This window comes from Corythoichthys intestinalis, chromosome 5 (genome assembly GCF_030265065.1).
Source record: "Corythoichthys intestinalis isolate RoL2023-P3 chromosome 5, ASM3026506v1, whole genome shotgun sequence".
NCBI lineage: Eukaryota > Metazoa > Chordata > Actinopteri > Syngnathiformes > Syngnathidae > Corythoichthys > Corythoichthys intestinalis.
The window spans coordinates 951530-974027 of record NC_080399.1 but is presented as its reverse complement, the minus strand read 5'-3'; the positions used below and the strand labels follow the sequence as shown (position 1 = coordinate 974027).

The following is a 22498-nucleotide window of genomic DNA, read 5'->3' as shown; positions in this document are numbered from 1 at the left end:
CCACACAAAGCCGCATGTATGTGCAAAATTTGGTGAGTTTTCGCGCATGTCCAGGCCTCCAAATGTAAACTGTACTAGAAATGGACAGAAATTTCACATTTGATCCAAAATACCCGATTTTCTGTTGGATTTGGAATATGGGTGCAAGAGGCTTTTTTGAGCAGTTAGGCATAAGGTATCTACTCCCCAAATTTCATTGCTCTACGTTGAAAAAACCCAACAGGAAAGGCCTTTTTTAAAACTTCTTTCTGTCGCCACTAGTTGGCACTGTAGAGTTGATGCAAATGACCCCTACAAGAACCTTCAGGGTATGACTCTCAACAAACACGGAAAGTTTGGCGCAGATATGTTGCATATCTGCCGAGTTATGACTGTTCAAAGTTTTTGGCGAGACAAATTGTTGACGGTCATTTTCACTTCCAGTTTGGACCTCTCCGCTTCAACGAAACCTCAATATTTTTCATCAGGCACCTGAACACATGTCTTGAGGCTCCCCTGAAACAGGTTTGAGGTCAATAGATTTTTTTCCCTTGGAGGAGGAGCCTGTCTCGTAAAGAAGGCCATTTCCTGTTTCCACTAGGGGCGCCAGGCCTAATGGGTAATATTTCAATGCAGTCGTGTTCAGGCTGGGATATCTCATAAACATGCTAAAAATGAAAAAGATTGAACGTTGGATCACGGAGTTTTTAATCATTTTCTGAATTTGGTATTTTGCCTAAAAATGGCCGACTTTGGGACCACGCCCAGGCCAGACCCTTGAATGAAAACACACCATTTTGAAAACTTAAGATCTCATAGGTCTCCTGAATAGTCTGACCAATTTTGAAGACGATCCAACTTTATCCTTCAGCGACAAGGTCTCAAATGTAAATCGATAAAATTTCGCATTTGACCCAAAATTTCCAGCTTCCTGTTGGGTTTGGAATATGGGTGCAAGAGACTTTTTGGAGCAGTTTTGTACAATGTATCGACTCACTAAATTTCATTGTTCTACGTTGAAAAAACCTAATAGGAGAGGCCTTTTTGAAAATTTCAAGGGGGCGCCACTGAGCCATTTTGTTAAATTTTTTTGTAGATTATCAAAATTTACGCAAAGTTGAATGTATGTGCAAATTTTGGTGAGTTTTCGTGCATGTTCAAGCCTCCAAACGTAAACTCCAACTGTGAACCGAAAAAATTTCACATTCGATCCAAAATACCCGATTTCCTGTTGGATTTGGAATATGGGTGCAAGAGGCTTTTTTGAACAGTTAGGCATAAGGTATCTACTCCCCAAATTTCATTGCTCTACGTTGAAAACCTGAGAGGAGAGGCCTTTTTGAAAATTTTAAGGGTCAAGGGGGCGCCACTGAGCCATTTTTTGACATTTTTTCAAAACGACGCAAGATTATCGAAATTTACGCGAATCTGCACGTATGTGCAAATTTTGGTGACTTTTCGTGCATGTTCAGGCCTCCAAATTGGCCATTTTCATTTGCCATGAAGAAAGAAGAATAATAATAATAATAATAATAATAATCCTTTGCATTACAATAGGGCCTTCGCACGTCTAGTGCTCGGGCCCTAATAATAATAATAATAATAATAATAATCCTTCGAAGAACAATAGGGCCTCGCACGCTGAGAGTGCTCGGGCCCTAATAATCCTTCGAAGAACAATAGGGCCTCGCACGCTGAGAGTGCTCGGGCCCTAACTAGCCCTGCAAGCAGGACTGAACGGGCCCTCGCGTATGGCGCAAGTCGGACGTCAAACAAAGTCGAAGGGCAGGGAGGTCGGGGCAGTGGCAGTCGACAACAGACAGATATCCAGGCAGATATATTGCATGTCTGAATGTTCAGAAGTAGTGGGGAGAGAAAATGGCGACGGTCATTATGACTTTCCTATGGGACCCCTCTGCTTTAACCAAACAAAATTGTTTATTAGCAAATCCAACACATAGAACAGATATGTCATCTTGAAAGGCAATTTAATATAAAAATACAATAGAGAACAACATGCTGAATAAATGTACTGTGTACAGTGCATAAACAACGAAATGCGAATGTACTGTCCTCACCAGGACGCTACCGCTCGGTCCTGGCTATATACAGCGAACTCCAAAAAGACAATGCTGGACGTCCGCATAATTTGTTGAATCGATTTGGTCCTCGATAGCAAACAGGTTGACATTAATGTAAATAAATGATAATTAGGTACTATTACAGCAATAACGTAACAGATTAGCATGCGTTCGCTAGCATTAGCACACCATTCAAACAACCACACAACTGGCTGTAAGTGTCCGCTCGCGGGTGGAAAACACACAACAACAACAGAAAAGATGATACACGCAGGCGTTGCCTCTGTAGAGATATTTTGAAAGCATAAACAATGAACGTAGGTTCGCAGCCGTTTTTCCCTCTCGCTAACTCGCCCACTCGCCCACTCACTCACTCACTCACTCACTCACTCACTCACTCACTCACTCACTCACTCACTCACTCACTCACTCACTCACTCACTCACTCACTCACTCACTCACTCACTCAGAGCTACGTAGCTGTCTGTCTTCTTCTGGTGTGCGAGCGCTCTTCTTCACGTAAACAAGTGCGAGTGCGCTCCCAGGTGGGCGTAAAAGCGCCACAAACTAAATGCATCCATTTCAATATAAAAAAGTCAATTATACAATTGAACATATATTGCCAAAGGCAGAACGCGAACGTGGCCATAGCTATTAAGAGTTATTCAGATAACTATAGCATGCTAACAAGTTTACAAAACCATTAGTCCAAAACACCAATATAACATGGGAAATTTTATCATAATGTGTTAATAATTTCACACATAAGTCGCTGCTGAGTATGAGTCGCACCCCAAACTAAAATATGAAAACAACCGCGACTTATAGTCCGAAAAATACAGTAGTCATTTACTGAATTGTATTGTCAAAAATAAGACACATTTGCTCCCCTGCCCAGGAAAGGGTCGTGAATGAAATGTCACCATTTTGATAACCTAGCATCTCATATGTGTCATGAACAGTCGGACCAATTTTGAAGAGCATTCAACTTACTGCCTCGGCGTAATGGTCTCAAACGTGCACGCAGGTTTTTGACAAAAAATGCCATGTTCTGCAATATTCAATCCATAATACCTGATTTCCTGTTGGGTTTGGAATATGGGTGCAAGAGACTTTTTGGAGCAGTTTTGCACAACGTATCCACTCCCCAAATTTCATCACTCTACGTCGAAAAAAACTAATAGGACAGGCCTTTTTTAAAAATTGAAGGGGGCGCCACTGAGGCATTTTATTACATCTTTTGGCAATGTTGCTAAATTCATGAAATTTACATGAAGCCGCATGTATGTGCACATTTTGGTGAGTTTTCGAGCATGTTCAGACCTTGAAATTGGCCATTTTGAGACAAAATGCCGAGGGTCTTTTCACTTTCCTGTTTGGGTACTGCTACATCAACGAAAACTCAATATTTTTTGTCAGATACCTAAAGACATGTCTTAATGCTCCCCTGATGCAGGTTTGAGGTCAATTGATGTTTTTCACCAGGAGGAGGAGCCTTTCTCATAAAAAAGGGTGTTTCCTCTTCCCACAAGGGGGCGCCAGGCCTAATGGAAAATATTTCAATGCAGTCGTGTTCAGGTTAAGACACCTTACACGCATGCCAAATATGAAAAAGATTGGACCTTGTATCAGGAAGTTATTAATCATTAATGAAATTGGCGCGTTGCCAAAAAAACACCCGACTTTGGTACCCCGCCCAGCTCAGGCCCGTGGACGAAAACTCACCATTTTCACAACTTAGTATCTCATATGTCTCATCAACACTTTCACCAATTTTGAGGAAGATCCAACGTACTGGCTCGGCGCAATGGTCTGAAACGTGCATGCTGGTTTTCGCCCAAAATGCTAAGTTTTTCAACATTCAATCCAAAATATCCCATTTCCTGTTGGGTTTGGAATATGGGTGCTGCAGACTTTTTGAAGTGTCTCTGGACAATGTATCCACTCCCCAAATTTCATCGCTCTACGTTGAAAAACATCAAAGCAAAGAGCATTTTTAAAATTGCAAGGGGGCGCCACTGAGCCATTTGTTGCTTTTTTTTTTAAACGTTGCTAAATTTTCGAAATTTTCGCGAAGCCGGATGTATGTGCAAATTTTGGTGAGTTTTTGAGCATGTTCAGGCCTTCAAATTGCCCATTTTCATTTGCCATGAAAAAAAAATAATAATAACTAGGCCTGCAAGCAGGACTGAACGGGCCCTCGCAATCTAGTGCAACTCGGACTGTGTGCAGGTCAGGGTGGTGGCAGATCCTCCTCTCTAATCATCTCATTAGAACCTAACATGCTCGAAAGTCGCCTATTTACATTCCCACACCCAAGAGATAAAAACCCCTATTGGAGAGAGTACTACAAAAAAGGAGCCACTACTGAGCTGTGCAGCCAAGCCCTTATTCAAAACTAAAATTAATATTCTAACTGGGCCAATTCGACCAAGTGTGCCAAATATTGTGGCTCTATAAGCTGCCTGAGTCTCTGAAAAAAAATATTTCCTTTAAATGGCGAACAAAGGGTCGTCACGGCAACAGACAGAGACACGTGGACATGGGCCGTAAAAAAGTATTTTAATAGGTCTTGAAACTACAATGACCAACATGAAAAGAACTGGACATGTTTTGGAAAAACGAGTGACGTTCTATCGCCACTAGTTGGCGCTGTAGGGTTGATGCAAATGACCCCTACAAGGCCCTTCAGGTTATGACTCTCAACAAGAATGGGAGGTTTGGCGCAGATATGTTGTATATCTGCCGAGTTATGACTGTTCAAAGTTTTTGGAGAGAAAAATTGTTGACAGTCATTTTCACTTTCCTGTTTGGACCCCTCCGCTTCAACGAAACTTCAGTATTTTTCATCAGGCACCTGAAGACAGGTCTTAAGGCTTCCCTTATGCAGGTTTGAGGTAGATTGATTTTTTCCCTTTAGAGAAGGAGTGTGTCCCGTAAAAAAGGGCATTTCCTGTTCCCAGTAGGAGGCGCCAGGCACAAATGGTAAATTTTCAATCCAGTCCTGCTCAGGCTGGTATACCTCACACACATGCCAGATTTAAAATAGATTTAACATTGTATGAGGGTGTTATCAGTCATTTTCCGAATTCGGTGTTTTGGCGAAAAAATGGAAGAATTTGGCGCCCCGCCCAGGTCAGGCCCGTGAATGAAAACACACCATTTTTATAACTTAAGATTTCATATGCCTCATGAACAGTCTCGCCAATTTTGAGAATGATCAAACTAATTCCCTAGGTGCCAAGGTGTAAAATGTGCACACTGTAAATCGATAAAAAGTTCACATTCAATCCAAAATACCCGATTTCCTGTAGGATTTGGAATGTGTGTGCAAGAGACTTTTTGGAGCAGTTTTGCACAAAGTTTTGACTCTCCAAATTTCATCAGTCTATGTTAGAAAAACCTAAATGGAGAGGCCTTTTTGAAAATTTCAAGGGGGTTCCACTGAGCCATTTTGTTAAATTTTTTCGTAACGTTGCAAGATTATCGAACGTTATCCAAAGCCGCATGTATGTGCAAATTTTGGTGAGTTTTTATGCATATTCAAGCCTCCAAATGTAAACTCTTATTGTGAACCCATGAAAATTTCACATTCGACCCAAAATACCCGATTTCCTGTTGGATTTGGAATATGGGTGCAAGAGACTTTTTGGAGCAGTTTTGCATAAGGTATCTACTCCCCAAATTGCCTTGCTCTATGTTGAAAAAACCCAATAAGAAAGGCCTTTTTAAAAACTTCTTTCTGTCGCCACTAGTTGGCACTGTAGAGTTGATGCAAATGACCCCTACAAGAACCTTCAGGGTATGACTCTCAACAAACACGGAAATTTTGGCGCAGATATGTTGCATATCTGCCGAGTTATGACTGTTCAAAGTTTTTGGCGAGACAAATTGTTGACGGTCATTTTCACTTCCAGTTTGGACCTCTCCGCTTCAACGAAACCTCAATATTTTTCATCAGGCACCTGAACACATGTCTTGAGGCTCCCCTGAAACAGGTTTGAGGTCAATAGATTTTTTTCCCTTGGAGGAGGAGCCTGTCTCGTAAAGAAGGCCATTTCCTGTTCCCACTAGGGGGCGCCAGGCCTAATGGGTAATATTTCAATGCAGTCGTGTTCAGGCTTCGATATCTCATATACATGCTAGAAATGAAAAAGATTGAACGTTGTATCACGGAGTTTTTAATCACTATCTGAATTTGGTATTTTGCCCAAAAATGGCCGACTTTGGGACCACGCCCAGGTCAGACCCTTGAGTGAAAACTCACCATTTTGAAAACTTAAGATCTCATATGTCTCCTGAATAGTCTGACCAATTTTGAAGACGATCCAACTATTTTCTTCAGCGACAAGGTCTCAAATGTAAATCGATAAAATTTCACATTTGATCCAAAATTTCCGGCTTCCTGTTGGGTTTGGAATATGGGTGCAAGAGACTTTTTGGAGCAGTTTTGCACAATGTATCGACTCGCCAAATTTCATTGTTCTACGTTGAAAAAACCTAATAGGAGAGGCCTTTTTGAAAATTTCAAGGGGGCGCCACTGAGCGATTTTGTTAAATTTTTTTGTAGATTATCAAAACTTACGCAAAGTTGCATGTATGTGCAAATTTTGGTGAGTTTTCGTGCATGTTCAGGCCTCCAAATGTAAACTCCAACTGTGAACCGATAAAAATTTCACATTTGATCCAAAATATCCGATTTCCTGTTGGATTTAGAATATGGGTGCAAGAGGCTTTTTTGAACAGTTAGGCATAAGGTATCTACTCCCCAAATTTCATTGCTCTACGTTGAAAACCTGAGAGGAGAGGCCTTCTTGAAAATTTTAAGGGTCAAGGGGGCGCCACTGAGCCATTTTTTGACATTTTTTCAAAACGACGCAAGATTATCGAAATTTACGCGAAGCCGCACGTATGTGCAAATTTTGGTGACTTTTCGTGCATGTTCAGGCCTCCAAATTGGCCATTTTCATTTGCCATGAAAAAAGAAGAATAATAATAATAATCCTTTGCAAAACAATAGGGCCTTCGCACGCCTAGTGCTCGGGCCCTAATAATAATCCTTCGAAGAACAATAGGGCCTCGCACGCTGAGAGTGCTCGGGCCCTAACTAGGCCTGCAAGCAGGACTGAACGGGCCCTCGCAATCTAGCGCAACTCGGACGTCACGCAACTCGGACTGTGTGCAGGTCAGGGTGGTGGCAGATCCTCCTCTCTAATCATCTCATTAGAACCTAACAAGCTCGAAAGTCGCCTCTTTACATTCCCACACCCAAGAGATAAAAACCCCTATTGGAGAGAGTACTACAAAAAAGGAGCCACTACTGAGCTGTGCAGCCAAGCCCTTATTCAAAACCAAATTAATCTTCTAACTGGGCCAATTCGACCAAGTGTGCCAACTATTGTGGCTCTATAAGCTCCCTGAGTCTCTGAAAAAAATATATTTCCTTTAAATGGCGAACAAAGGGTCGTCACGGCAACAGACAGAGACACGTGGACATGGGCCGTAAAAAAGTATTTTAATAGGTCTTGAAACTACAATGACCAACATGAAAAGAACTGGACATGTTTTGGAAAAACGAGTGACTTTCTATCGCCACTAGTTGGCGCTGTAGGGTTGATGCAAATGACCCCTACAAGGCCCTTCAGGGTATGACTCTCAACAAGCACGGGAAGTTTGGCGCAGATATCTTGTATATCTGCCGAGTTATGACTGTTCAAAGTTTTTGGAGAGAAAAATTGTTGACAGTCATTTTCACTTTCCTGTTTGGACCCCTCCGCTTCAACGAAACTTCAATATTTTTCATCAGGCACCTGAAGACAGGTCTTAAGGTTTCCCTTATGCAGGTTTGAGGTAGATTGATTTTTTCCCTTTAGAGGAGGAGTGTGTCCTGTAAAAAAGGGCATTTCCTGTTCCCACTAGGAGGCGCCAGGCACAAATGGTAAATTTTCAATCCAGTCCTGCTCAGGCTGGTATACCTCACACACATGCCAGATTTAAAATAGATTGAACGTTGTATGAGGGAGTTATCAGTCATTTTCCGAATTCGGTGTTTTGGCGAAAAAATGGAAGAATTTGGCGCCCCGCCCAGGTCAGGCCCGTGAATGAAAACACACCATTTTTATAACTTAAGATTTCATATGCCTCATGAACAGTCTCACCAATTTTGAGAATGATCAAACTAATTCCCTAGGTGCCAAGGTGTAAAATGTGCACACTGTAAATCGATAAAAAGTTCACATTCAATCCAAAATACCCGATTTCCTTTAGGATTTGGAATGTGTGTGCAAGAGACTTTTTGGAGCAGTTTTGCACAAAGTTTTGACTCTCCAAATTTCATCACTCTATGTTAGAAAAACCTAAATGGAGAGGCCTTTTTGAAAATTTCAAGGGGGCGCCACTGAGCCATTTTGTTAAATTGTTTCGTAACGTTGCAAGATTATCGAACGTTATCCAAAGCCGCATGTATGTGCAAATTTTGGTGAGTTTTTATGCATATTCAAGCCTCCAAATGTAAACTCTTACTGTGAACCCATGAAAATTTCACATTCGATCCAAAATACCCGATTTCCTGTTGGATTTGGAATATGGGTGCAAGAGACTTTTTGGAGCAGTTTTGCATAATGTATCTACTCCCCAAATTTCCTTGCTCTATGTTGAAAAAACCCAATAGGAAAGGCCTTTTTTAAAACTTCTTTCTGTCGCCACTAGTTGGCACTGTAGAGTTGATGCAAATGACCCCTACAAGAACCTTCAGGGTATGACTCTCAACAAACACGGAAAGTTTGGCGCAGATATGTTGCATATCTGCCGAGTTATGACTGTTCAAAATTTTTGGCGAGACAAATTGTTGACGGTCATTTTCACTTCCAGTTTGGACCTCTCCGCTTCAACGAAACCTCAATATTTTTCATCAGGGACCTGAACACATGTCTTGAGGCTCCCCTGAAACAGGTTTGAGGTCAATAGATTTTTTTCCCTTGGAGGAGGAGCCTGTCTCGTAAAGAAGGCCATTTCCTGTTCCCACTAGGGGGCGCCAGGCCTAATGGGTAATATTTCAATGCAGTCGTGTTCAGGCTGGGATATCTCATATACATGCTAGAAATGAAAAAGATTGAACGTTGTATCACGGAGTTTTTAATCATTTTCTGAATTTGGTATTTTGCCCAAAAATGGCCGACTTTGGGACCACGCCCAGGTCAGACCCTTGAGTGAAAACTCACCATTTTGAAAACTTAAGATCTCATATGTCTCCTGAATAGTCTGACCAATTTTGAAGACGATCCAACTATTTTCTTCAGCGACAAGGTCTCAAATGTAAATCGATAAAATTTCACATTTGATCCAAAATTTCCGGCTTCCTGTTGGGTTTGGAATATGGGTGCAAGAGACTTTTTGGAGCAGTTTTGCACAATGTATCGACTCGCCAAATTTCATCGTTCTACGTTGAAAAAACCTAATAGGAAAGGCCTTTTTGAAAATTTCAAGGGGGCGCCACTGAGCCATTTTGTTAAATTTTTTTGTAGATTATCAAAATTTACGTAAAGTTGCATGTATGTGCAAATTTTGGTGAGTTTTCGTGCATTTTCAGGCCTCCAAATGTAAACTCCAACTGTGAACCGATAAAAATTTCACATTTGATCCAAAATATCCGATTTCCTGTTGGATTTGGAATATGGGTGCAAGAGGCTTTTTTGAACAGTTAGGCATAAGGTATCTACTCCCCAAATTTCATTGCTCTACGTTGAAAACCTGAGAGGAGAGGCCTTTTTGAAAATTTTAAGGGTAAAGGGGGCGCCACTGAGCCATTTTCTGACATTTTTTCAAAACGACACAAGATTATCGAAATTTACGCAAAGCCGCACGTATGTGCAAATTTTGGTGACTTTTCGTGCATGTTCAGGCCTCCAAATTGGCCATTTTCATTTGCCCTGAAAAAAGAAGAATAATAATAATAATAATAATAATAATAATAATAATAATAATAATAATCCTTTGCAAAACAATAGGGCCTTCGCACGCTTAGTGCTCGGGCCCTAATAATAATCCTTCGAAGAACAATAGGGCCTCGCACGCTGAGAGTGCTCGGGCCCTAATAATCCTTCGAAGAACAATAGGGCCTCGCACGCTGAGAGTGCTCGGGCCCTAATAATAATCCTTCGAAGAACAATAGGGCCTCGCACGCTGAGAGTGCTCGGGCCCTAATAATAATCCTTCGAAGAACAATAGGGCCTCGCACGCTGAGAGTGCTCGGGCCCTAATGAGTGGAAACCAATAAAAAATGGACCAAACTTTATTTGTATCTGCTATTTTATTCGAAGAGAGTCATCAGAGCCCTGTTTGACTTGAGCGGACGGGAGTCGCCCCGAGTGCGACCGCGCGCTGACCTTGTCCGGTTCAAATCACCTGTGTGGTAATCTGCCAAGGCTACAGCTGCTATGTTAGCAGAAACATAATCACGTCTCACTCTTAGAAGTGCGCACGCTGCTGGTACCTCACTTCAAAAGGATTGGACGTCTACTTATGACAAATGAGGATGAAGCATGACAGGACGGCAATCGTATTGAAAAATGGGAAATTGGGTTTGATGACATTTCATTTTGCTTATTTATAAGTTTTAAATTTAAAAAGTAGGGCTGTCAAACGATTACATTTTTTAATCGAGTTAATTACAGCTTAAAAATTATTTAATCGTAATTAATCGCAATTCAAACCATCAATAAAATATGCCGTAAATTATTCTTGGAATGGAAAGATAAGACAAGACGGATATATACAGTCAACATACTGTGCATAAGTACTGTATTTGTTTATTATAACAATAAATCAACAAGATGGCATTAACATTAACGTTCTGTTAAAGCGATCCATGGATAGAAAGTCTTGTAGTTCTTAAAAGATAAATGTTAGTACAAGTTATAGAATTTTTATATTGAATCCCCTCTTAATGTTTTTGTTTTATTACAATTTGTAAAAAATTTCCATCAAAAAAATAAATAGCTCGCCATTGTTGATGTCAATAATTACAAAATGCTCACTCATTATGCTGAAAGCCATAAAATTAGTTGGACTCGAGCGCCAGCAGAGGGCGCCAAACACCAAAAACCAAGTAACAAGTGGACATCACACTGCTGTCATTTTAATCTGTTTGAGTGGGGCATGTGCATTAATTGCGTCAAATATTTTAACGTGATTGATTAAAAAAATTAATTACCACCCGTTAACGTGATAATTTTGACAGCCCTAATTATAGTGTATATTATATATTACATTATATTATATTATATAAGTCTTGTAGTTCTTAAGATAAATGTTAGTACAAGTTATAGAAATTTTGCATTAAAACCCCTCTTATGTTTTCGTTTTAATAAAATTTGTAAAATTTTCAGTCAGAAAATAAACTAGTAGCTCGCCATTGTTGATGTCAATAATTACACAATGCTCATGGTGCATAAAATCAGTCGCACCCAAGCGCCAGCAGAGGGAGTACAAAAAACAAGTAACAAGTGGACATGACACTGCGGTCATTTTAATCTGTTTGAGCGGGGCATGTGCGTTAATTGCGTCGAATATTTTAACGTGATTGATTAAAAAAATTAATTACCGCCCGTTAACGCGATAATTTTGACAGCCCTAATTATATTATATATTATATATATATTACATTATATTTATATAAGTCTTGTAGTTCTTAAGATAAATGTTAGTACAAGTTATAGAAATTTTGCTTTAAAACCCCTCTTAATGTTTTCGTTTTAATAAAATTTGTAAAATTTTCAATCAGAAAATAAACTAATAGCTCGCCATTGTTGATGTAAATAATTACACAATGCTCATGGTGCATAAAATCAGTCGCACCCAAGCGCCAGCAGAGGGAGACAAAAAACACAAGTAACAAGTAGAAATGACACTGCTGTTATTTTAATCTGTTTGAGCGGGGCATGTGCGTTAATTGCGTCAAATATTTTAACGTGATTAATTAAAAAGATTAATTACCGCCCGATAACGCGATCATTTTAACAGCCCTAGTTATTATTTTAAAAAATGTTAAAGTTATCAAACGGATTGGACATCTGTGGCAGTCAATGGCAAACAATGAGTTTAAGATTGGGGCATCAACATGATTGGATATCCATTGATGTCAATGGCAGCAAATCATATTTTTGGCAGCTATTCCTTGATAGCCTGGTCTATTTTGAAACGTATTTGTATTATGGTCTAGTCTGCTTTTTTTTTTTTCTCCGTCACCCACTCTCCTTTTGCTCGAGTGATGCAGCGATTCCGAGCCGCCTGTCTCTCGGTCACGTGACCGAAGCCTGCCCGACAACACGAGGCGGGCAGAGGAAGACGCGGATTGCGCGCGCTCGCGGCGTGAAGCTGACATGAAAATGCTGCAATACAGCTTTACCAATATGAGCTATTCTAAGACTACACAGTAGATTTGTGATTTCCAAGCAAATCCGTGTGTTCACACTTGCAGATGTTCTGATTACTAAAGCCAAGATTGACTGCCGTAACGGTTTATTTTGATGCACTTGTTTACAAAATGTTTTACAGCATTTGCGTTTCGAATTATCCTCTTTATGGATTTTTACAAAGTCATGAGCAACATGGTGTAAATATCCCATAATACACCTGCGGCTCAATGTCCAGTGTGCCTAATACAGTATATTAAAAAATATATAGGTTTCTTTAAAATACAATGTGTGCGTTTTATACTCCAGAGATGACGGTATCAAAATATGCATAAATGATCATATTATGCAGATGTAATATAATTTGGGGAAAAAAGTAAATGATAAAAATGACTATGGGTGGTCAATTTAACATAATTAAATTCAATTTGGCAAATATGAACATACAATACCAAAAAAGGTTGGGATTAAGAATAAGTCAACAATTAAAGTATAATATATAAGTATGAATAACAAGTTACAAAATGTACCTTTTAATTATTTTTTTAATAAATATATAATTTTTATAAATATATTATTTTTAATGTGTATTTTTCTAATAAGTTGGGGGGGGGACTTTTAAAGTACAGGCCTCAGTTATTATTTTTTTACCCCCCCCCCCCCCAAAAAAAAAAGAACGTATATTTTTAAGACTAATAAAAAAAATCTAAAGTGTATACTTTTAAAAATGGAAAAATAGTAAATAAAAAACAATTTAATTAAATATACGTTTTAACACCAGAAAGCTTTTGTGTATTTTTTAATTTAAAAATGTTTTTAAAAAACATTTTTTTTAATTAATTAATAATTAATAATGATATTTCAGTGCCCTTTGTAAAAATTATATCAATATTTTTAAGACTAATACAAATAATACTTAAAAAAAAAAAGTAATACATTAAAGAATAATAATAATTAAAAATATACATTTTAACACTGGAAAGCTTAAGTTTTGTGTGTTTTTCAACTGAAAAAAAAAAGATATATTTATTGAAATTTTAAAGGATGGGTTTCAGTTTTTATTCATTTTTTTAAACCCCCCCCCAGAAATATATAGAAAAAAAGTACAGACTTCTGTGCCCTACTGTAAAAATTTAAAAAGATATATATATTCATATTTATGTATTTTTAAGACCAACAAAAAAATCAAAAGTATACACTTTAAAAAATAATAAAAACAAAACATATAAACATTTTAACACTGGAAAGAAGTTTTGTCTATTTTTTATTTTTAAAAATGTGAATAATAATAATAATAATAATAATCGTAATATTTAATGAACTTTTAAAGTACAAGCTTCGGTTTTTATTTTTTTATACCCCACCCAGAAAATATATTGAACCAAAATAAATGCAGACTTCAGTGCCTATCAGTAAATATTTTTTGAAAATACATATTTTAAAAATAATCAAAAGTATCATTTTTTTTTCAAGTACAGACTTGTTTTTTTATAATAATTATATAAAAATACAAACACATATATATATATATATATATATATATGCTTTTTTTAATTTGCAGACTTCATAGCCAATTTCTAAACAAAATATATATTTATTAATAAATAAAAACATTTTAAAAAAACAAAAAAAAAAAGCTGATTCTTACACACCTGACTGATCCAACCTCTGAAGAAATGTTGTGACTTTTGCAGGTGGAGCTAGGCAGGAAGCAGGAAGTGGTGCTTTACGACCAGAGTTCCAAAGAAGCCGCTCATCTGGCCAAAGACGGCTTTGTGCACATTCTCATGAGCAAATTGGAGGGAACCTTCCACAAAGTCTCCTTGCTCACCGGTACGTACAATCCAACTACACTACATTGTCACATTTGCTGTCTGTAGTGACGCAGTTATGCCAGTAGATGTCACTGTTACTGTTGCACGTTCATAGGAACATTGACCGCCAGATGGGCTAGCTTAGGATGTCACTGAACTCTCTCCTGCCTCAATTTAAATGGAACAACAAATGTGCATGAAAATAACAATCAGATGATAATAATAGATGAATAATAATAATAATAAAATTGAGGTAGGAACATGGCAGGGTCTCTCTCCCACGCCTGAAGCGTAAACAAGGGAGAACAAACACTTGGAAAAGCTAGCGATGACATAATGGCCAAGGCTATTAGCAGATGAAAGCGCTCACTCTTTCTTCTCCTCGCCGCCGCCGTCGTCTCGGGACGTGACATCAGGTTTGGGCGTGACGGGTACAAAGGTCACTCGAGTTATACAACGGGGCGCCCCCCCCCCCGCCCGGGGAACGCATCAAAGAAGAAGAGGTGAGGTCATGGCGGCCGCCGCCTCTCAATGCGGCCCTTCAAGCATTACAATGAGCTACACAAGGAGCTCCCTCCGCATTCAATATGTGCATATGAAGTAGAGTGAGGCAATGCAATGCCGGAGAGCCAACAAAAGGCCAGCTATGTAGGAGGTGAGGTAATAGCACTCGTTTTGGTTGGACGCTCTGCGCGTCTGGGTGTGTGTGGTCCTTGAGGCTGGGCAGCAAGACATCAAACTCCAGGCCTGGGGGCCCAGATCCGGCAAGCCAGATCATTTTGCGTGGCCCGCGAATAGACTTCATAATATATTGACAGGGCGCAGGGTCACAACGTAGGGGGCCTATTTTCAAAAACTTCAAATATTGTCAAAACCAAAGCTGCTACCGACCTAAAACCAAAACAGACACCAAACTTAGCCATTTCCGAGTCTCCATGAGGAGCAGCATCAAAAAATTCAAAGTGGTTCTTTTATAAAATCCCAATTATTTTTTATATAGGTAAATAGCTTTAAAACTCTCAGGTTTTACACTAGATGCACAAAAATCACCAAATGCAGAGATATTCACCTATATTTTCAGGATCAATAGCAATATTTAAAATATCATAGAAGTTTTTGCCAAACTTAAATGTTTTTCAACAGCTAATAAATCACTCCATTTTCACATCAGAAACTTAATACTTGAGGAAAATATGCAGATTCAATTATAGATCATTTATAAATGGATTATTAATAAATTCTGTATGCAATCACAACTTGTTAGAGAATAGAATAGGCCTTTATTGTCATTATACAGTTGTATACCATAATTTTTGGACTATAAGGCGCACCTGGCTATAAGCCGCACCCACCAAATTTGACACAAAAACAGCATTTGTTCACAGATAAGCCGCACTGGACTATAAGCCACAGCACTCTTCACTGTATTATGGAATATTTACACCAAAAGATAGTAACCGGTAACACTTTATTTGACAACGGCATCGTAAGACTGTCATAAGACCAAATGAACCACCATGAAGCTTTGAACCAATGGGCTGAAAAGCTTCATTGCTTTGAGAAGCTTCATTTGCCCATCACTGCTGTCAACACTGTTGTCGTCCAACATGCCTCCTAGCATGCAATGCAGCACTACAGATGTAAATAACAATCAACATTCATGTTCACTGCAAATTATTTATTCAGTTACTGTTTCAGTTTCATTTACTGCTAGAGATGGTATTTGGTACTCTTTATTTGAAAGTGGCCCCATAAAACTGTCATAAGACAATCATAATTATGACATGACACTGTTATGACAATTATTGAATGCTTATACCAGATGTCATTTAGTGTTATCCGGCAAATTATCTCACTTTTCAATGGATGTAAAAGATCCGAGCTGAACATAAATGGAGATAGTGACATAGTTTGCCGGATGACACTTAATGACAACTGTCATAAGCATTCAGTAATGCCCATGATAGTGTCATGTCATAATAATAATAATAATAATGCATTTTATGATGGTCATAAGACCAAATGAACCACCATTGCTTCAAGAAGCTTCATTTGGACATCGCTGCTCCCTTGGAGAGACGGTCAACCTCTGCTGCCACCTGCCGTCAACACTGTGGTTGTCCAACATGCCTCCTAGCATGCATTGCAGCGCTACTAATGTAAATAACAATCAAAATTCATGTTATTTGCCAATTATTTCTTCAGTTGCTGTTCCAGTTGTTTTATTAATTGCTAGTTATGATATTTGGTCACATTTTATTTGACAGTCGTGCCATAAGACTATCATAATTATGACATGACACTGCCATGAGCATTAATGAATCCTTATGACAGATGTCATTTTGTGTCATCTGCAAATTATCTCACTTTTGAATAGATTTAAAAGATCCGAGCAGGACATAAATGGAGTTAGTGACATAGTTTGCCGGACGACGATGACATCTGTCATAAGCATTCATTAATGCTCTTGATAGTGTTATAATTATGACGGTCTTATGACACCGCTCTCAAATAAAGTGTTACCTATTAACCCAAATAAATCAACAAATAAGCCGCGCTGGACTATAAGCCGCAGGATACTGAGGGAGGGGGAAAAAGTAGCGGCTTATAGTCCGGATTTTACGGTAGTTAATATAGTTGTAGTGAATGAGGCTAGCGGCCGCCTTTCTGGTGAAATTTCTTGTGAATTAATGCTTAAAACCCTGAATTCTTCATGGATATGGACGTAAAACAGTCTCAATTCTTGGTTAAAGCAAAAAAAAAAACGTGCAATTAGCGTTTATTTTACGTAAATATGTCCAAGTACAATGCTACCCTGTTAGCAAATGGGGCTAGCGGCCGCCTGACGTAAACAGAGCTTTTCTGGTGAAATTTCTTGTGAATAAATGCTTAAAACCCCGAATTCTTCATGGATATGGACGTAAAACAGTCTCGATTCTTGGTTAAAAGCTAAAAAAAAAAACATGCAGTTAGCGTTTATTTTACATAAATATGTCCAAGTACAATGCTACCCTGTTTGCGAATGGGGCTAGCGGCCGCCTGACGTAAACAGAGCTTTTCTGGTGAAATTTCTTGTGAATAAATGCTTAAATGCCCGAATTCTTCATAGATATGGATGTAAAACAGTCTCAATTGTTGGTTAAAAGTAGGGCTGTCAAACAATTAAAATTTTTAATCGAGTTAATTACAGCTTAAAAATGAGTTAATCGTAATTCATCGCAATTCAAACCATCTATAAAATATGCCATATTTTTCTGTCAATTATTGTTGGAATGGAAAGATAAGACACAAGACGAATATATACATTCAACATACGGTACATAAGTACTGTATTAGTTTATTATAACAATAAGTCAACATTAACATTATGAACATTCTCTTAAAGCGATCCATGGATAGAAAGACTTGTAGTTCTAAAAGATAAATGTTAGTACAAGTTATAGAAATTTTATATTAAAACCCCTCTTAATGTTTTTGTTTTATTAAAATTTGTAAAATTTCAATCAAAAAAATAAACGGGTAGCTCGCCATTGTTGATGTCAATAATTACACCATGCTCTCTCATTGTGCTTAAACCCATAAAATCATTTGGACCCAAGCGCCAGCAGAGGGCGCCAAAACACCAAAAAACAAGTAACAAACGGACATTACACTGCTGTCATTTTGATCTGTTTGAGCGGGGCTTGTGCGTTAATTGCGTCAAATATTTTAACGTGATTAATTTTTAAAAATTAATTACCGCCCGTTAATGCGATAATTTGACAACCCTAGTTAAAAGCAAAAAAAACAAAAATACTTGCAGTTAGCGTTTATTTTACGTAAATATGGGCAACTATGATGCCAATGCCGTAGCGGCTGATTTCTCCCATTGATTTTTTTTTTTTCACAACGTTTAAAAATGCACGAATGGTACGAAAAAGTATAATAATGACCTTGAATCCTTGAATAAATCACTTCTGAGACAATCCTTCCTGGTTGTATGCAGTACAGCTTTAGTACTTCAAAAATCCAAGCTTAAATCCGACATAAGCGTGTGCCCTCTTCGGCTATTACTAACTGAAGCTCAGCCTCCTATGGTAAGGCAAGGTTACGCAAAGAATGACGAAGTGTCAGGTCAATAGGTTTGAAGTCTTTGAGCCGGTGTAAGGACATTTTTTGGTCATAAAAATTGTAACAAATATAGGACCTTTTTTCTCCCTTTTTTTTTTTTCATTCACTACTGTTGGCTAGGGGTGGGTACGGTGGCTGAGAAGTGTCTGGCAATCTGAAAAGCTCTAACGGAAGGGACAGTAGGTGGGGTACACCCTGAATTGGTTGCCAGCCAATCGCGGTTGAGATATTTACAATTCTTTTCTAGGTCTATCTGAGGTCAACCAGCCCCCCCATTTTGATTCAAAATGGTTAAAAATGGTGTCAATTGATACAGTATATCATTTATAGGTGACTTCCTGTTGATTTTGAGGCATTTATGGGTCACGTCTTGTTGATTTTTGGTGTACTTCTGGGTCACCTTATGTTGATTTTGAGGAACTTCTGGGTCATTTCCTGTTGATTCAGGGGCACTTCCAGTTGACATTGAGTTATTTATGGGTCACTTTTGTTGACGTTGGGGCATTTCCTTGATTTTTGGTGTACTTCTGGGTCACCTTCTGTTGATTTTTGGGGCACTTGTGGGTCACTTCCTTTGGATTCAAGGGTACTTCTGGGTCACTTCCTGTTGACTTTGAGGCATTTACTTCCTGTTGATTTTTGGCATACTTCTGGGTCACCTCCTGTGATTTTTGTGGCACTTCCTGTTGACTTTGAGGCATCTATGGGTCACTTCCTGTTGATTTTTGGTGCACTTCTGGGTCACATTCTGTTGATTTTTGGTGCACTTCTGGGTCACTTCCTGTTGATTCAGGGGCACTTCTGGGTCACTTCCTGTTGACATTGAGGCATTTATGGGTAACTTTTGTTGACGTTGGGGCATTTATGGGTCACTTCCTTGATTTTTGGTGTACTTCTGGGTCCCCTGTTGATTTTTGGGGCACTTGTGGGTCACTTCGTTTGGATTCAAGGGTACTTCTGAGTCACTTCCTGTTGATTTTGAGGCGTTTATGGCGCACTTCCTGTTGACTTTGAGGCATTTACTTCCTGTTGATTTTTGGCATACTTCTGGGTCATCATCTGTGATTTTTGTGGCACTTTCTGTTGACTTTCAGGCATCTATGGGTCACTTCCTGTTGATTTTTGGTGCACTTCTGGGTCACTTCCTGTTGATTCAGGGGCACTTCTGGGTCGCTTCCTGTTGACTTTGAGGCTTTTATGGGCCACTTCCTGTTGATTCAGGGGCACTTCTGGGTCACTTCCTGTTGACATTGAGGCTTTTATGGGCCACTTCCTGTTGATTTAGGGGCACTTCTGGGTCACTTCCTATGGATTTTGGGATGATTGTAGGTCACTTCTTGCTGATTTAGGGACATTTCGAGGTCACTTCCTGTTAATTCTGTGGCACTTCTTAATTTTGAGGAATACTATACTGTATTTTTATGACATTGAGGCATTTATGGGTCACATCCTGTTGATTTTGAGGAATATTATAGTCTATTATATATATTATATTATACAGTATATCATTTATAGGTCGCTTCCTGATGATTTTGGGGTAATTTTAGGTGACTCCTTGATGATTTAGGGACATACTTGTATTGAGTTCATTTGGCCTACATTCATAGATTAGTCAATTTTTTTCTTTTATCCCAGACAATAGTAGGTGATTTAGGGACATTTCAAGGTCACTTCCTGTTGATTCTGGGTCACTTCATCTTGATTTTGAGGAATGTTATACAATATTTTTATTATATTATCCAGTATATAATTTATAAGTCACTTCCTGTTGATTCAGGGGGACCTCTGGGTCACTTCCTATTGATTTTGTGATGATTGTAGGTCACTTCCTGTTGATTTGGGGGGAATTTTAGGTCACTTCTTGCTGATTTAGGGACATTTCGAGGTCACTTCCTGTTAATTCTGTGGCACTTCTCCTTAATTTTGAGGAATATTATACTATATTTTTATTATTTTATCCAGTATATAATTAAAAAGTCCTGTTGATTTTGAGGAATGTTGTACTATATTATTATTATTATACTGTACAGTTGTTTATAGGTCACTTCCTGTCGATTTTGGGGTACTTCTGGGTTACTTCCCGTCGATTCTGGGGTTCTTCTGGGTCAATTCTTATTGATTCTGGGGCACATGTGGGTCCTGCCGAATCCGGGGCACTTCCTGTTGATTCTGGGGCACGTCTGGGTCACTTCCCATCGAATCTGGGGAACTTCCTGTCGAATCTGGGGCACTTCTGGGTCACTTCCCCTCAAATCCGGGGAACTTCGCACCACCTAGTGGCCGGTGTTACAATAGGAAGTAGCAGAAGAAAAACTGAATCCAAATCTACATTTATATAACGAGTGTTTCCTTTCATAATGATCGTGCTTAATAAAAAAAATAATAATTAAAAAAAAAGAATAAAAAATTTCAGTTCATCATTCATTCAATCTGTATTGGCATTGGCCTTTGGAAATCTCATATTGGTCAACCTATAGTATTAATAATGAAAAAAAAACCAGATTCATAAATCTGAATTTACAACATAATTTCAAGAACTTCAAAGGAAGTACAGCAAACTCCCATGTGGCGCTTTAAAAATACATTGTCCCGTCCAAGCAGCTGAACAAGTTAAAAAATAAATGATAAATAATAATACTGATGACGTCGGCGCTCGCACATGTCACTTGGACGTCGACAGTTGCTGCTACTAAACATTCAAAACAGCAAACGTGGCAGAACGGCCGCTTCAATTTACGGTTTTTGTCATATTTTTTTAGTTATATTTGATGTTTGTGTTTTTGTGCCTTTTGGAGCAAAATAAAAAAACTCAAGCAATGTTATACAATCATTCAAACTTGTAAAGAACAGCAAACGTACAAGAAGAAAAATTCAATGTACAGAAAAATCGTGAGTAAAACGTAATTAAACTCCGCCAGTTCAACACTGCTTCTTCCGTCCCGTACGAAGAAATTCAAGAGACGGCCCTCCGTAACCCCTTTTTGAGGCGGTGGCGGTGATGTCACGGTTAGCTTTTTGACCTTCGCGCGTTAGCGTAGCCGAGCGATGAGGCCGCCGGCGCCAGATGTGACGACCGCAGGAGTCTGGGCCTAAAAATAGCGCTCTGTTCTCAGCGTCGTCAAACGGGAGCGAGGAGGAAGCCGGGGTCGTTGAGAAGGAGGTCGGGGATCTCCGGGGAAGGTGAGCTCACCTCTTAATGGCCCCGCTGGCTCCCGCTCAATCAAATCGTTGATCGGTGCCAAAACGGGGAGGTTAACTCATTCGGCGCCGCTCGACGTAATAGAGTCGTGCTGCCAACACACATGATGCGCTTGATGTCATTTTCCCTTGAAAAAACAAAACAAAAAGGGAGGACCAAAGCCATCGCTGTTCTACTCATCTGTATGTGTTTTAAAGTCGGACTTTGCCAAATGTTTCCACCATGACGTGATCTTCTTCATCACTCGCAAGTCCCACGCACACTTTCGCAGTCACCCAATTGGAAAGCGTGCACTAATGCAAATAGGGGTGCGAGTGGGAGAGCAAATTCCAAACCAGAGCATTCGTCGCTAGCATTAACAGGGTCACTTCCTGTTGATTTTAGGGCATTTACAGGTGATTTCCTGTTGAATTTGAGTCACTTGCTATTCATTTGGGGACATTCTTCCATTCCAGGAACCCAAAATCAACAGGAATTGACCCACAAATGCACCAAAATCAACAGGAAGCAACCTAAAAATTCCCCCACATCAACTGGACGTCACGGGAAATCAACAGGAATTGACCTAGAAGAGCCCCGGAATCATCAGGGAGTGAACAAAACGACCTGAAATGCCCTGAAATGAGCTCATTGCGCAGTTATGTCACTTCCTGTTCATTTTAGGGCATTTACAGGTCACTTTCTGTTGATTTTGAGTCTTTTTTTAGTCACCTTCTTTTCAGTGACCCAAAATCAACAGAAAGTGTCCTGTAAATGCCCCACAATCAACAGGTAGTGACCCACAAATGCTCCAGTATCAACAGGAAGTGACCTACAAATGTTCCAAAATCGGTAAAGTGACCAAAATGACCCGAAACACTCTAAAAATGGAACATTTTGCGCAGTTACGGGTCACTTCCTGTT

At 39.2% G+C, this 22498-nt stretch overlaps 1 protein-coding gene across 4 annotated transcripts in view; it reads left to right on the top strand.

Moving 5' to 3' along the window:
* dusp8a (dual specificity phosphatase 8a) overlaps window positions 1-22498 on the top strand; it is a 128507-nt gene that overhangs the window by 70881 nt on the left and 35128 nt on the right. For all 4 annotated transcript variants that reach the window (XM_057835701.1, XM_057835702.1, XM_057835704.1 and 1 more), the window contains exon 3: window positions 14167-14305. In XM_057835701.1, the coding sequence (XP_057691684.1) occupies window positions 14167-14305 (139 nt within the window). The remainder of the gene's footprint in view (window positions 1-14166; window positions 14306-22498) is intronic.